We start from the raw sequence: 17,427 nt of genomic DNA, 5'->3' as shown, positions 1-17,427 counted from the left end.
AGCCTCTGAGTCTTGATTTCCACTCAGGTCATGATCTCAGGGTCTTGAGATCAAGCCCTGCATCAGGCTCTGTGCTAGGCATGAAGCCTGCTTAGGAGTCTGTCTCCCTCTCCCTCTGCCCCTCCCTTGCACCCCGTACACACACACTTTCTGTCTCTCAAAAAAAAAAAAAAAAAATACACACACACACACACACACACACGCACACACACACGTTTAAAAAAATAGAACCAGCTTTAGGAGAAAGACTAACAAAGACAGAAAAGCAAGCCCTCCTCGTAGAATACTGAACAGAACTTGTGTTCATAACACAAAATAAAACACTAAATATTTTTTGAAGTATAAATATTGTCCCAAGGAGATAGTTTGGAATAAGTATAGTTACTTATAGTTACTCCAAAGCATACCAGTAGCCCAAAGTATAAGTTAATTTCCAGAGACAAATCTTATGAAAAGCCTTTAAATTTATTATGGTGAGTTTGCTCCTATATTCATGATGAATTTACACCTAATTAGCATTAAATAAAAACATAACTTTAGCAATTCATGATGTTAAAAAAAATCTCTCAACAAGAGCCAGAAGACAATCACGGAGTGACGACAGTTTTGGAATTAAACAGGGTCACTGAAACATCTGAAATCACTTTCTACTTTAAAATTTAGACTGTGAGGCAAAAAGAGTTCAAAACAACTACATCAATAACAGCTAAAAATCAAAAGACAAAATCAAGCAAGATCTGATCTAATAATCTACCATATTTTTTAAATTCCTGGATTTCCTATTAGGATAAACCTGTACTTTACTAATTGTATAAGACACTTTAAAAATACTATTCCTATGTGAAAAAAATGTAAAACAAAGTAGAATTATTTCACCAACATGATTGTTTGGGATCTTAATATATAAAATACTTAAACTGGACAAAACATGGACTGAACATAATGAAATTTCTGGACTAAATACGGTGCTTAAATGCCCATTATAATTCTGAAAGATGGTAGTAAGAAATAAATACTAACCAGTTCATTTAGATGATGCTGGGTATGTGATATCTGACATGGTGTGACCCAACTAAGAGCAGAAGATGAATTTGGTGGGTTAAAATGAATATGCGCAGTACTAAGTGGAATATGTGAAAAATCATCCTAAAATAAAATTAAATAATACTTATTATACACTACATGCAATACTGTGTTCAAATGTTTATTATAGTAAGTAAATACCAGGTAAAAATTACCTCTTCATCAGAGTCAACGAGGCTTCCCAAATCAAGTCGTGGAACCCTGAAAGAAATAATCTATATGCATCCCATAACTTTTTAAAATGAGGCTTTAATAGTTGCAAATCATATACGCTACAGCTTATATAAAAAGGTACACTAAGGATGCCTGGGTGGCTTAGTCGGTTAAGCATCTGCCTTCGGTTCAGGTCATGATCCCAGGGTCCTGGAATCGAGTCCCGGATCAGGCTCCTTGCTCAGTGGGGAGCCTGCAGATTCCCTGTCTCCCTTTGCTTGCCCCTCCCCCTGCTTGTGCATGCTCTCTCTCTCTCTCTCTCTCTGACAAATAAATAAATAAAATCTTAAAATAAATAAAAAGGTACACTAAAGCCAAAGGTGTGCTGTACCTACCAGCTGTGAAAGGTTTTTGTTAAATACACAGCAGTTTTTGTGCTGGTTGTTAACAAAGCATTATTAAAAATAAAATTATAAAAAATTAAAAATAAATAAGTTATATTAAAAACAAAGGTAATAAATACTCAAATTCATCACTTCTTAATGACTCTACCATACTTCACTATTGTCTATGTTCTAGAGGTTACGTACATGTATGGTACTTGTATGGTAATATAATGGTATGTCTCTCTTTCCAAGTCATGCTCAGTGATATAATACACATAGCTTGAAATCAGCCACAGTGGGATCATTTACTCAAAAACTGGCAAATGCTATGAATTAGGAGTTGACTTATTATGTTTTGATCTCTTAGACTTAAAAACAGTCATGGAGAAAACATTAATGGTTCAGATTAAACTTAAAACTATCGTATCTGTAACTGTCACATGGTGAATAACAAAAAACTTAGGAAGTATTGTCCCAGTATCCTAAACTATTACAGAAGTCAACAAATAGATCACTCACATCACTTTACAATAAATGAAAAAAAATCAACCCACATTCACATTGGAACTATACTAGTTCACAGACTGAAACCATCAGTTGGCTACAGATACCAGAATTCAGCAAGAAACAAAGAAAGCATTCTGTGAGGATCAATTGGCTATGTGGAATTCATAAAAAAGAGTTTATACATTTTGTTAGTATTTGTAAATGGCTTACCATATGTCCTCTGTATCAGTAAATTTATAACCAACTTAAAATATACTTATTTATTCATAATTAACAAGTAAAATTTAAAATAAACTTATAACACACTTTCAGGAAACCAGCTGCTAAATATTTACCAGCACATGACTGACTGTCAGTATATACTAAGTATCTTGCATCAAGAGCTTGCACGTACCTCGTACCCCCATTCTTTGGCTAGATGAGCACACAGGTATCTGTTATGTAGAACCATGTGAAATGGCTGATACTTGCTCATTTTTCTTCGATAAAAATGTTAATTTCATATGGTCAAGCCTAACAAAGTACTAGGTTTTTAGGTTCTATTTTCTAATGAGGTCTGTAGTCTAAAATACTTGAAAAGATATAAAAGTCATAGCCTTTCAAATCTTAAAAGGCAAAAATGTAAAATATAAAACATAAATTAATGTGGTCTAGTCCACAAATAAAATAATTTAAAGAAGACTGATAAAATTGTCATATCTGTCAAGATAAGAACAAAGCCACAGATATTTCCCATTAAATTCATTTTAACTATCCCAGTTATCAAATTCAAAATTTCACATATTTCTTTAACAAATTCATTTAACTGAGTTTTCTAAGTACGACAGGAGTTAAACCTTTTCAGGAAAATGTAAGAATATTAAATAAAATACAAAACAGAGAAGTATTACCCTCAATCCTATTAACCTACTTTAATTTTGGCATGGCAATTTTCAGGCTATCCATATCCACATCAATTTTTCTATGGTTCACAAACATAACTACATATCAAATTTTGCTTTCTTTTTTTACTTGTTAATATATTATAAATATTTGCCCATTTAACAGCTCAAGTGTGAAGAAATGTGACTTACACAGGTAGACTAAGATTCTGGATTGCCCATGATCTTGGAGTCTGTCCTTGCTTTAATTAAAAAAAGAAAAGATCAGTACATATATACCCTTTATTTATACTTTAAAGGATAAGCAATGAGTCAATGCAAGAAAGCTGATTACCATTTTCTCAGTAAATACCACGTAAGAAATATTTTTTTTAAAGATTTTGTTTATTTATTTGACAGACAGAGATCACAGGAGGCAGAGAGGCAGGCAGAGAGGAAGGGAAGCAGGCTCCCTGCTGAGCAGAGAACCCGATGCGGGGCTCGATGTGGGGCTCGATTCCAGGACCCTGGGATCATGACCTGAGCCTAAGGCAGAGGCTTTAACCCACTGAGCCACCCAGGCGCCCCTACGTAAGAAATATTTATTAAGCCTCTCGCTACTGTGCTTGAGACATAGGATGATAAGTAACACAGATCATCTTTATCCTCAGGGCACTGTCGGCTGAGGAAGACATTCACTCAAACAATAATGTGAAAAAAAAAAAAAATGTGCTATGCCAGAGCAACTACATATAGCATTTTACCCAACAAGTCTAGGAAATTGAGGAAGCATTTTCAAAAACAAAAAAAGTAACCTTTAAATGGAACTCCGAAGGATGAGTAGGAGTTAGCCAGATTAAGACAGAGGGGAAAAAAGTGCTTTAGCCAGGAGGAACAACTCATCCTGCACTGGCCCACACCCAGGAGTTAGCAGCTAGAAAGGGCTAAAATGGGGAGTGTGAGAAAGTAATGGTGGCCAGAGCTGTTACATAATACAAGTCAAAGACCTTGGACCATGTCCTAAAGGTAATGAGAAAACTGCAGGATTTAAGCAAAGAAGTGACAAATATATACATATACATTTGTAGATGTTCAGTCTCACTTCCAAAAAATTGTGCAAAGATATGAAAATTATAGTGAGCTTAGATACCATACAATAAATATATATAAGTCATAGAAAAATTTGAAGTTAATAAGGCCACAAAACAACTCATGCATCAACACTTCTGCCTTACTTCTGAAATGTTGTCTAACTGGTCATTTCTGTTGTACTGATAGCAAGTACAGAAATTACATTCAAGATTGAGCTTCATCATTCTAACTGATCATAAAAGAGAAAACAAATTCAATTCAGTATGAGCTTTAATATATGGCATTAGTTTAAATATTATCCCAATAAAAAGTTAAAAATGTAGAAATGTAAAATCACGAAATGATGAGTTAATTGGAATATATGTATTAAGTTGACCCTTGAGCAATGCTGAGGTTAAGGGTGCCAACTGCCTCCTCCATAGAGTCAAAAATCTACTTATAAATTTTAGCTCCCCCCAAACTTTAACTACTATTAGCCTACTGTTGACTGTTAACATAAACAGTCAATTGACACATATTTCGTATGTTATATGTACTATATACTGCATTCTTACAATACAGTATGCTAGAGAAAGTAAATGTTAAGAAAATCATAAGGAAAAGACATTTGCAGTACTATACTGTATGTATTTTAAAAAATCTACATATAAGTGGACCTGTGTAGTTCAAACCTGAGTTGTTTGGGGCACCAAGGTGCCCCAAAGATTTTCTTAATTGTATTTGGGAAACATCAGGGTAGATTAGGAAGAAAATCTAAATAGAATATAATTATAGTTGTCATAGTCATGGTCATCACCGTAATCATCTCCCAGAAAATGTTTTAACAGACTTAAAGACAGTCTTGAAGTCACAGACCTACCTATTTCAGAATGACAGTTACCTTTCTTAGCTAATTCCAACAAAACTGCGCTAGCCAATTCAGAAGAAAAATAAAGATAGCCAGCAAACTATGGCTTAGTTCTGTTTTATAAATAAAGTTTAATTGGAACACAACGATTTATTTATTTATTTATGAACTGTCTGTGTGTTCTCAATACAACAGCTGAGTTAAGTGGTTGCAAAAGAAACAACAGCCCATAAAGCCAAAAATATCTACTAGCTGCCCCTTTATTTAAAAAGCTGAGTATGGGGCACCTGGGTGGCTCAAACAGCTAAGTGTCTACCTGCTGCTCAGGTCATGATCTCAGGGTCCTGGAATCGAGCCCCACATCAGGCTCCCTGCTCAGTGGAGCATCTGCTTCTCTCCTGCTACTCCTCACTTCTGCTCATACCCTCTCTCTCTCTCCTTCTACTAAGTAAATAATATATATATATTTTTTTTAAATGGCAAGGAAATACCTATCACTTTTATGTATTTCTAAACGAAAATTTATATATACCCAATTGTGGTGGAAACAGGGACAAAGCAGCTATAACTTTGCACTTAATCAATGATATATATACACACAGTGGTAATATTATGAAGGTTATGAAGAATAAAAGTCTTAATAATAGAAGCTCTGATTCTCTTTCTACCTAGCTAATACAAAATGTATACTAATATTCTCTTCTTTCTACTATCCTTATTTCTTTTATTTTCTGCAGATATACATAAATAATTTTTTAAATAAGAATATGAAAACAATAATAATATGCTTGATTATTTAAAATAAAACTAATTCAAGTAATGACCCACTTTCAAATAATGATTATCTTCAGTTTGGGCCACTCAATTCTTCAAATCCAGAATATATGGATCCTAAATATTTGTGAGTATAAGTTGTCATAAAAACATGAAGAAAAGAGTCAGAAAATTATTTAATTAATCATCTTATGAGAGGAAAATTATATAGCACACGTACTTGCAGCAGCTTCTTTCTTCCAGAGAACGGCTGAGTTTGATTTGTAAGAGAAGCAGCAATTCCTTTAACCTCTAAATCCATTCAAGTTCACGTCTGCAGTATACTTGGAAAAAGGTAAAAAACATACAAAATGATAACTCTTACTCTAATTTTAAATAAGTCATACAAACTACATAACACTATTTCATGGAAAGAAATCATGTGGTTAATCATTGTTGCTTCTTTCACCAAAATCAACTTTTTGTGGCGCAATAACATTATGTGGGGCAACACTTAAGAGGCAAATGCTAGTCTGAATAGGTTTCTCTGAAGATGTCCATGTCCTAATCACTGGACCCTGTGAATATGTTTACATTACATGACAAAGAGGACTCTTCAGATGTGATTTATGTAAAGGATTTTGAGGTGTGGAAATTATCCTGAGGTGTGGAAATTATCTAGAAGGCCCAGTGTAATCACCAGGGTCCTTAGACAAGGAGGAGCAAGACGATCAGAGTAAGAAAGAGAAGATGGAAGAAGGAAAGCACAGGTCAGAGAGGAATGAAGATACTAGAAAGCTGGCTTTGAAAACAGAGGAAGAAGTCATGAGCATTCTCTGCAAGTTAGAAGAGGCAAGGATGAATTTTCCCCTGGAGCCTCCTGAAGCAACCAGCCTTGCTGACATCTTATTTTAGCCCCTGATTTGTAGCCCTGTCATTTGTGCTTCTGGCCTCCAGAACTATAAAATAATGAGTTTATGTTGTTTCAGACCACTGTGTTTGTAGTGATTTTTTACAGCAGTAATAGGAAACAAATGTCTGTACTTCCCTACCACAAAGTGGTGTAAACTTATTTTCCTTACTCTTTTCTTAAACTTTTATGAGTTTTGATTTTGCCAGAGTAAGCAAATGAAAAAATGTGTTAGGCAAGCAGTATTCTCTGATACAAAGAATAAAATAGAGTGGATGGTCCAATTAGAAATGATGATGCAGGGGTGCCTGGGTGGCTCAGTGGGTTAAAGCCGCTGCCCTCTGCTCGGGTCATGATCCTGGGTCCTGGGATCGAGCCCCGCGTCGGGCTCTCTGCTCAGCAGGGAGCCTGCTTCCCTTCCTCTCTCTCTCTCTGCCTGCCTCTCTGCCTGCTTGTGATCTCTGTCAAATAAATAAATAAAATCTTTAAAAAAAAAAAAAAAGAAATGATGAGGCAACTGGTAAAAATGCATGTAAAAGAATGCTGAAAATAATCAACTCGAACAAAAATGTACAAGACAAAAATCATATGAATATCTCAGTGATACAAATTTTGAAGATTTTATTTTACACTTCAACCTTATATTACTGAGGATTTGTTGTTTAACAATTTGTACTTTCTTTTTCTATTATTAGACTTGGATTTATTTTAATAGTAAACTTTTTTTCTTAATTTTTAAGGAAAGATAGCATGACATAGTATCAGCATAGAGATAGACTGACATTAAAATCCTCATTTTTGACACTTCCCTGTAATGTAAGCTTGGATAAAAACTTAATCTTTCAGAGCCAATATTTCTAATATGTAAAATGAGTTTAATGTTAGCACCTTTCTCATCTTCCTGTTTTAAGTAGAACATGATTATTCAACACATGGTAGCCATCACTGTTACTATTAAAATGTAGTTTTACTGCAGGCCCAATGAAATCCTGAAAGATATCCCAGTTCTTCACTAATTTATCTGTATGGCTCCCTTTACCCCATTTCCATAGCCCCTTCCCCTAAACCTCATACCCCAAGATTAGATTTCTACTTCAAGAGTAATGTCAGGAAGACTTACCAACCAACAGTAGATATATTCTGAAAACATCACAAATTACTGGATTTAAAAATAATTTGACTTTTTTTCTGAGTTATCTTTCACAAAGAAGCAACTTTTTGAAGTTGTTATTGCTTTGGTTGGGGGGAGAGAAAGTTTTTGTTTGCTTTAATCACATCACAAAAGCTGTTGTATTTGCCATGATGGTTAGCAGCCAACAAACCCAAGTAGAAATAGGGATACTGAGCAATCAGCTAAGTGCTTTTCTCCACACATCAACCACACAATTATTTACACCTTAGAAAGTACAATAGCCATTTCAAATCACTATAGGTCACTTTATACAACCATGATTCATTTGCAAATAATAAAAACAGCAAAATTTAAATCCTCTTTCCAGGACCCCCTAGTCCCTGTACTTCCCCCAAGCTTGACAGTCATTACTTTTCACTTGTAATTAACTCTTTTCATGTCCCTAATAAACTATCAAGTCCACGAAGGTTGGTATCTCATGTCCTTAATATAGTAGATACTTAATAAATATTTTAGCCAATAAAGAAATTAATGCATAGTCAAATACCTGTACACATTTTAAACATATTCTTCGTTTCCTTCCTCTGAACCTAAATATGAAAGGACCACAGCCACATATAAATTCTGTCCTCAAACAATAGATAAGGCATTCAAAGCATGACTGGTAGCTATTACCCTTCATACTATACTGTAAGCCTCATAAAGGCAAGGACTATGGTTTTGCTTATCTTGTATCTCAGCACTTAACAGAAAGCCTAGAAAACAGTAGGAACTTAATAAATCTTTGTTAAGTAAGTAAATTCAGTCAACTCAGGTATGAGTTATTTCAGAACTATGTAGCATACAAATGGTTCACTCCAATATAACAGGAGTATCAAAAGGCAACTGTCGTATGTGGAACACTCCAGGATCTATAGAATTAGAGCTGTGAGGCTACCGACACCTTATGTCAAAGAATTAGGCCACGACTGCAGAGATAAAAACAGCTCAAACTTCTGACTTTCAAACTAAGGAATCTGAGACCCCAAAATGGGAACATTTACTTTCCCAAATTATTTACCAGTTATTACTGAAAATGAATTTACACCAGTTTCAGACCTCTTTCTAATACTATTCCCCTGCTTGCACAGATCATAAGAGAAGAATTAGCTGCAGAGACTCAAGAACACCAGAAACCCAAACATAGTGGCAAAAGAATCAGAATTTCAAATAAACAGCATGTTAGCGGATCTTTGGAACGCAGACCAAAGTCTGTCCTTGTCCTATAGCACAGAATATACAGTTGGGGTATATTGGAAATGAAGGTGGTAGGAGCAGGGAAAAGCACTTCTGAATGGCTGTCTCCACCCAAACTGGTGCCAAGTGGTGAGATTTTACAGTTAGCATGTAATGAATATTGTTGACAAACAGATTCAAATCTTACCGTATTATCTTTGATGCTACCAAAAAGAAATTAACTCATCTCCCACTTCCTTTATTTTTTAAGGATGATTACTTCCGATTGCAATTATCACCACTTCTCTCTTGGTTAGTGATATTAGCGGCTATAATATGCTTATACCAAATCAGAACATAAAGGAAAGCGAAGAATAAACTGATCCAATCCATCCCATAATCAAGGAGAGGGAAAAGATTTAGTATTTAACCCCCATGCAGGTGAGGACCAAGTTTATCTTGGGCCCCAGGTGATCACAGACCCAAGTATCCTAATGAACATGATATCATTCTTAATCTCATAGTAATTGTCTGTACATCACTCCCCACGAAGTTAAGATTATACATCAAGGCACCTGCAAAGTACAAGTGATGCTCCGCCCTCTTCCTATCTTAGATTCGTGGACTGGGGTGGGACATACGGGATAGCCAACCTGACTCGACCCAATAAGCTGGGTAAAGAGCAGTTCCACAGTGGGAAGGATGAAAAGGGTACCAACTGGGGCAATTCTACCGAGAAACTCCTGAGACAGCTCCAGACAGGAGGACAAGCTGGAAAGACACAGTTCCCGGTAGACTCCAGAAAGCCCAGGCCTGCGGCTGCAGGTTGCCTAGGAACAGGCGTCCCCACGCTGGGCCGCCAAACTCTCTCCCACTTCCAGGGAAGAGAAGATTGTTGGCCCAAATCTCTCGATCCTTCCACACCACCTCCTGCCGCATACTCTGTAGAGTCGCTCCTCCGCCAAACGGGCCCTCACCGGAGGGCTATCCTGCAGGTGTACTCACCGCAAAGCTGTGCTGAAATCCTTGCAGCGGCCTCTGAGCCTTAACCCCGGACTAGTTCTGGGGCGCCTCTAAATCCCGGAGGGGATCTGGAAGAGGACTCATACATCTGGGCTTCAGCTCAGAGAGAGAGCCAAAACCCGGTCCGGATCCAGACAGCTGTTGTATAATGCTTCATTTAACTCTGTTCTATTTAACATATTTTATAGAGCATCTAGCAAGAGTTCAGATTCCAAAGAGATGTTATGAGGGGAAGAATTGTGCTGTAATGTTGACTCTCAAGGAACCTGCGATTATTTAAAAAGACAAGACTGCTTTACAATATTATAGAGAGATATATAAATATAGATACATAGATATATAGATGTATAGAGGAAAAAAATTAAGATACCAGTACAACGGAAAGGAAATAAGCCCAGTAATCAGGAAATTTCCATTTTATTCCTTGCTCTCCATGCAATGTCTTTGGTCATCAACTCCAAATCAATGAAAGGAAAGGTCTGGTTTGAGATATTTCTTGGGTTCCACTCCACTGTAATATGCCTGTACCCTTCCTGAACTGCATAGCCAACTGTAATACTCAAAGGAGAACCAAGACCCTCTGACACCTAATGCAGTTCTCCAACCACAAAATCTAGTTGTTTTTCTAATCTAGAGTGTCTTTTCAAAGTTAGCTCCCCTCAAAATGTATATATCTAAATTTGCAGGTTGGAGTCAGTTTTGGAGTAAAAACACAAATACATTTACAGTGAGTATAAGGTAATCACTCCTATTTCTTCCCTATATAAAATTCATCGACTCATTCTCCCCACACAGAAAGAAAAACAGTATTAAACTGGAAAAATAAAGTAAAAATGAAACAAGAAACTCAACTTCAACTTTTAAAATGTTTTTAAAGAACTGAAACAATTCTAGTGCACAACCTACCTTGCCCATTCCACAGATAACTATTCAAGCAAATAACATGAGGACATTTTCTTGTCTGTTTCTGGCACTTAAGCTTAGTACACATAAATTGCTTCAGTATTTCTGAATATGGTTCTCTAAGCCTTTAGGAATACATTTTTTTTAAACATTGTCTTAAAACATCTATTACAAAAGCAGTAATATTGGATTATTATTGACTATATAGAAAGAGGAGAAAAATGTTTTCCTTCTACCCTTTGTGGTCTTCCTGCTGGTTTAAGAATGAAGCTGACACAAGACAGACTACAGGGAAAGAGACAAGGCATGTGCACACAGAGGTCCAATAATGAAATTGAGACTTAAAGAAATGACCAAAGCAGGCAGTTTTTATACTTTTCAGACAAAGAGACAATACATCTGTGAGGAGTTGACAAAACAAAGAAAACTATGGGATTTTGGTAAATTATTCTAAACAGAATTTGGGCTGGGATAGTATATTAGTGAAAAGTAACAAGTGTTGTTTATGCAGCCTTCAGGGCTCTAAATTTCCTCACTAGTGATAAGGTATAAGAGGTTATCTTTCAGCAGGCCAGAGTGTTCTTTTTGTATTGGCCGTTTCTTAAGTAACTTTTATCTAAAATAATCAGTATAACAAAGTGGCACATTTGGAGTGGCCTGCCTTTGGCCCCTACATATAAATTGCACTTTTTTGCCCATTTTCAAAACAATCACCAAAGTTCTGTTGTTATTACAACTAGTTAATTTCTTCATACATAAAACAATACTAAATTAGCCATGTGTTAACCTATATTATTTGCAGATCTAAAATAATTTGCATTTGAAGGTCATCAAACATCCGTTGAACACGTATTATCTGCAAATGCATCCAGTGTTAGAAAAAGTAAAGTATATGAGCCAACCTAGTATTTATTGCCTTTAAAATTGATTCTAAAATAGTTATGGATCATCTAGTATATATATGGTGAATAAGATAATTTCTAAAGAAGCTTACAATTGTATACAATATTATTAGAAAGTTAAAGAGGGCTCATTTCCTCATTAATAAATATTTACTGAAGGCATAAGTGTTCAGTAGCTGTCCTAGGGGCTATACACATAGCAATAAAGCAAATAAAAACCACTGTTTCAGTAAAGGTTAAAATCTGAGGTGACAAACATTAAATAAAATATCATCTCGGGTAGCAATTAGTGTAAAGGAAAATACAACAGTTTACTGGATAGACACTGACAGAAAAAGATAACGTTGTAGGATCACATATGGGTTTGCTGAAGGGAATTCTGCAGACAAAGGGAATAGCAAGTGCAAAAAGCTTGGGGATAGACCATCCTTGTCAAGCAGACAGATGTGGTTGAGGCCAGTGAGCCAGTGGAGAATGTGGACTAGGAGACAGAGATTAGCCATGGTCAGATTAAATCATGCCTTGTGGGCCAAACCTAGGATTTTGGATTTTATAAGTGTGACAGGAAGTCATCAGAGGGTTTTGAAAAGAGGGGAGGCTGCGATATTGTGATTTATCATAAGAAATATGTATTTGATCTTCCTCCCTGTTTCTGGCACAGAGCTCCTAAAACACTTGGAATTTTCCTAAATGCTAACAGCAATGAACCTTCTTTTGTTATTTTAATGAGGTTACTCCTAGAAAGCACTGAAGGGTGGAGGCTGGTCGCCGGTGAAGCCAAGCCTGTGATAGGAGGTGGAAGTTTCAGTCCCACCCTCGGGCCTCCCAGGAGGTGAAGAGGGGCTAGAGGCTGAATTAATCATAGCCAAGGAGTTACTCAGTCATGACTCTGTGGTGATGTCTCCAAAAGTACCTCCAAAGGACAAGGTTCCCAGAGCATTCTGCTTCCAGAGAGCAACATAGAAATTCTGCCTGAGTTTCTAGCCTTCAGACTCAAGAGTACAACATCAACTCTTATCCCAATCTTCAACCTGTCAGCTTGCCATACAGATTTTAGGCTTGCCAGCTCCTACAATTGTCGGAGTCAATTTCTTGAAAATCTGTGTGTATGTACCTGTGTGTATAAAAAGGGAGTGGGGTGGGAATTTATGTCTATTAGTTCTGTTTCTCTGGATAACTCTAATACAGAGGGGATAAGAGAAAGAAAGTAATAAGATATAGGATCATGAGGTGATTTAATGACAAAAGATCCCTTCTAATTGGAGGACTTCTCAAAAGGAACTAATGATTGGAGTCTGAAAAGATGCATTTATTAATTTGTTCATCAAATATTTAACTCTTTTGGGATTCTGGGTATACAGGAGTAAAAAAAATAATAATAAGCAATCCCTGCCTCATGGGGCTTACATTCAAATGAAGGGAGAAATGAAAATGTAAATAAATTACATCTGATATGAGTGAGGATAAGGGCTATGGAAAAATATAAGACAGATAAAAAGGACAATAGGAAGTGATAGGTGTAGGATGGGTAATGTAAAATACCACTCTGAGGTATTTTAAGAAGATGACTTTTGAGCAAATATTTGAAAGAGATGAGAAACTAACAATGTAGTTTTCTGGGAAAAAGAGTTCTAGGCAAAAGAAATGAGCAATGCCCTAAGGTAGCAGCACCTTCACTTTTTTTTTTTTTTTTTAAGATTTTATTTATTTATTTGACAGAGAGAGAGAGATCACAAGTAGGCAGAGAGGCAGGCAGAGAGAGAGAGAGGAGGAAGCAGGCTCCCCAGCGAGCAGAGAGCGCAATGCGGACCAGATCCCAGGACCCTGAGATCATGACCTGAGCCAAAGGCAGAGGCTTAACCCACTGAGCCACCCAGGCACCCAGGACCTTCACTTTTTAAAGGAACAATAAAGGGGCCAGAGTATCTGGAGGAGAGAAAAGGAAGGGAAGGAAAGTAGATGAGATCAGAAAAGGGTCTCCTTGGTTAGGGCCTTGAAGGTAATAGTGAGGATAGCCTTGGGATTTTGTTTTGACTGCCATGAGAAGCCATCAGTTGGAAGGTTTTGAGCAAATGAGTGATCTGACTTATATTTAATAGGATCATTTTGGACACTATGTTGAGAATTAGTATTTAAATATTTGAATATGAAGATAAATACACATAGAGACAATAGAATGAGGTCCTAGAAATGCTCAAAAAATTTTCTCAATGCTCAAAAAAAATTTGAAAAATATTTTTTAATAGTTATTCTTAAATGTATGCATCACTTAACAAAGACAAAATTAGGGGCACCTGGGTGGCTCAGTGGGTTAAAGCCTCTGCCTTCAGCTCAGGTCATGATCCCAGGGTCCTGGAATCGAACCCCACATCGGGCTCTCTGCTCGCTGGAGAGCCTACTTCCTCCTCTCTCTCTCTACCTGCCTCTCTGCCTACTTGTGATCTCTCTCTGTCAAATAAATAAAATCTTTAAAAAAAAAAAAACAACCAAAGTCAAAATTATTCCATATTTCTACTCTTCCCCAGAAATCCAAGGACCTTAGAATAGTTCAACTATAATCACTAAGCTCTCCCATCTTCCACACGATTTTTGCCAAGTATTATAGTTCCAACCTGTATTTAAACTCCTTCTTCCTTGAACACTCTTTCTCCAGTAGCCACATACATCCTTCTTGCATCCCCTTCAAGTATTTGCTAAAAAGTCACCTTTTCAAAGTATTCCATACTGCCACACTGATCACCCTATTTGAAACCACACTCTGCCATCCTCACCTCCACACCCACCCCAGGGCTCCCAAACTCCTTAACCTGAATTATTTTTTCCATAAATATTATCAGGTTTATCATGCTATAAAATTTATTTATCATGTTTATCATTTATTCTCTCTCTCCTTTCACTAGAATTCCAGACAGGCAGATTGCTTTGTTTTATTTCTTATGGTTGTAATCCCAAGCATCAGAAAAAACGCCTAAAACATACCAGACACTCAAAGTATTTAAGTGTGCTTAAGATTATATACAATCACGCTGACTGCTGTCTTGAGAATAAATTATAGAAGGTTAGGAGCAGGAGCAGGAAGCTATTGCAATTATCCACGAAATCAAGGAGTGCCATTTCAAATGCTAAACAGTGGTCATGTTCTGAAAATGTAAAGACAGAGACAACAGAATTTGTAAAGGGACCAAAGCCTCCAAAGTTCAGGGCTTGAGCAATCAAAAGGATGAAGCTGTCATTAACTGAGATAGGGAAATTGTGGAAGGATCCAGGTCGGGGTGTGGGATATGACAATCTCAGTTTGGACTGTGTAAGTAATGTTAAAGTCACATATATTATAATTCTCCATCAGCAGAGGCAGACAGATATTTTCTCTACTACTCAATAGAATTTCCATTAGGATCGTTATATTTTCTCCCCCATTTTATAATTTAATTTTCTGCTTTCTTTTTTTTTTTTTTAAGATTTTGTTTTTCAGTAATCTTTACACCCAACATGGGGCTTGAACTCACCACCCCAAGATCAAGAGTCACATGCTCCACCAACTGAGACAGTGATGCACCCCCTAATTTTCCACTTTCTATTTAAAAATGGTAACTAGTTGCACCAAAGTTGATTTTTAGTGGCAAGATTTATTGACTAGGCTATTCAGTTGATATAAATAAGTATTTACTTAAATTAAATGGCATTGTAAACAACCTTAAATCTTCAAATAAAAGTATTTCTTTGAAACACAGAAATACTGGAAAATATCATTTAACATCCCACAAAAAATGCTGGTTTATTATTGTTAGGTCCGTAATCAAAGGAGCGAGACTGACACGAAGTGAAGGTCAAGCAAAGCTTTATTTCACACCAAGCATCGAGAATCAAACCGACCATTCTGGGCCACCCCTTATAGAAAGAGCGACCCCTCCCAGCCTTACAAACTAACTTTTAAATGGCAAAGGCCATGTGGTTGAGCCTGGCTACACACAGGTGGCCAATGAGATTGTAACACACAGAGAAAGCTGCATAGTCATGCTAGGTCACACAGGTGACCAATTGGATTACAATTCACCCCATAGTAGCTATTTGAACTAGCCTATCACCTTGGTCAGCATTGGCGCCCAAAAGGCAGGGCCCACACTCCTTGGTAGCTAGGGAGACAGTACGCTCGGTCCACTGATTGGATGTCTCCACCTGGCCTGACCCGCCCTTGTATTTGGGCTCTGTTGCCTGGGACTGGTCGACCATATTTTACTAGTTTCCCGGACTTGCTTTTAAGTAAGTCCCCTGTTGGGGGGGGCGGGGCGGGGTCAGTTTAAATTTTACTGTATAAACAACAAAATGGCTGTTCAACCAGAGATGGAGCCGCTCTGGCTAAATAGGGCCTTACATTATTAAATAACAACTGATGTAATGGATATAAAATATTAAACCAAATGAAGTTGGTTTGTATTGCAATGTAGGTAAAATAAGATCAAATGTACTCTGCTTTAGCCTTTCGAATGCCCACTAAAGTGATCCTTTCTCAGAAGTTTACTTGGTTACTAACTAAACCTTAGGTTTGTTCCAAGTTCCGATATCAACTATGAGATTTTGTCCAGAGGAACTACTTGGCTACCCTCTCTATTTTTATCTTTCTAGGCAACCTGTCTCCAAACGAGAAAACAAACACAAACTATTAAATTATTAAGTGTTTGGCAAAGTAATAATCACACTATGTGGAATATACAAAATGCCTGTTCTTGCTTTATAACCAGTTTCTGGAGATATGGGCAGTATGATGCTGCAGTTTATTTAAAACAATAAAACTATATATTCAGTCTGTGTAACTAATATATAGGGTTTTGTACAGGCTTGGTCCGTTTTCAGCATCTAATACATGTTGCCTTTTTAGGTAACACTGTGCCCTACGTCTGATCTGGATAGCAATTTAGGGGCCCGCCACAGTGATTCTTGATTGGGTCCGCAGAAAGCGCCCTGGATGGTTAAAACTGCACCAGGGGGCGGCTCATGCTTTTCTGAAGCCCAGGGCTTTGTGATGGGATAATCCTGCTCTTTGTCTTGCCTAGGGTTCTGGCCCCGCCCTCTTGGGGCAACCTGCTGAGCATCAGCGCCAGAGCTCCCTGAGCTCCAGCTTGTGCAGGAGGATGGAGCCTGTAGAGAGCTTGGTCCCCAGGGACCAAGGATGACGGCTGGCCTAGCCGTTACTGTCCACACATTCAGAGCATCCTTTGCATCTCACCATGGTTCTGAGGAAAAAACTGAGTTGCTTGTGGACTTTAGGTCTCTGTCTGGTAGCCAGTAAATCGTCTGCTAAAGTCCCTGCTATCACAGACCAGCGCTTCAAAGACGAGTGCGTGAAGTCTCATAATGAGCTGCGAGGCAAAGTATGGCCCCCCGCGGCTGACATGAAACACATGGTGAGAAAGAACGGGTCTGGGATGTTTTTTCTCTGGTTCATCCTAAGGTATCTCTGGGCGATAAATCTGATGGATTCATTTATATGAATTCAATCTGGGCTTTCACCAGGCAGTTAAGAATCACGTTTTAGCTGGGCTATCCTCCCGGGTAGTGATAGGAGTGGACGAAAAAGGAAAACCTGAAGCTGTATATTGCCAAAGCTTAGCCCCCTTTAGTGGGGGGGGGGGGGGGGGGGGGGGGGGGGGGGGGGGGGGGGGG

The 17,427-nt window shown here is 37.6% G+C and overlaps 2 protein-coding genes across 11 annotated transcripts in view; one reads left to right on the top strand and one right to left on the bottom strand.

The window, feature by feature from the left end:
• Positions 1 to 17,427, bottom strand: part of CAPS2 (calcyphosine 2) — a 57,142-nt gene that overhangs the window by 36,873 nt on the left and 2,842 nt on the right. For 3 of the 10 annotated variants that reach the window (XR_004382327.1, XM_032854751.1, XM_032854756.1), the window contains exons 1-5: positions 9,944 to 10,003; positions 5,923 to 6,025; positions 3,203 to 3,252; positions 1,239 to 1,284; positions 1,021 to 1,146 (exon numbers count right to left, since the gene is read on the bottom strand). Coding sequence is in view for 7 of the 10 variants with exons in the window: in XM_032854751.1 (XP_032710642.1) it covers positions 1,021 to 1,146; positions 1,239 to 1,284; positions 3,203 to 3,252; positions 5,923 to 6,003 (303 nt within the window). In the remaining 3 variants the exon portion in view is untranslated. Of the gene's footprint in view, positions 1 to 1,020; positions 1,147 to 1,238; positions 1,285 to 3,202; positions 3,253 to 5,922; positions 6,026 to 9,601; positions 9,694 to 9,943; positions 10,004 to 17,427 lie in introns of those variants that run through there. The other 7 variants (XM_032854753.1, XM_032854752.1, XM_032854754.1 and 4 more) reach the window with 7 other exon arrangements.
• GLIPR1L1 (GLIPR1 like 1) overlaps positions 16,887 to 17,427 on the top strand; it is a 32,704-nt gene continuing 32,163 nt past the window's right edge. The window contains exon 1 of the mRNA XM_032854761.1: positions 16,887 to 17,168. Within this exon, the coding sequence (XP_032710652.1) occupies positions 16,992 to 17,168 (177 nt within the window). The 5' untranslated portion in view covers positions 16,887 to 16,991. The remainder of the gene's footprint in view (positions 17,169 to 17,427) is intronic.

Source organism: Lontra canadensis, unplaced genomic scaffold, assembly GCF_010015895.1.
Source record: "Lontra canadensis isolate GAN:19392208 unplaced genomic scaffold, GSC_riverotter_1.0 scaffold9, whole genome shotgun sequence".
NCBI lineage: Eukaryota > Metazoa > Chordata > Mammalia > Carnivora > Mustelidae > Lontra > Lontra canadensis.
This window is presented reverse-complemented; position numbering and strand designations above follow the sequence as displayed.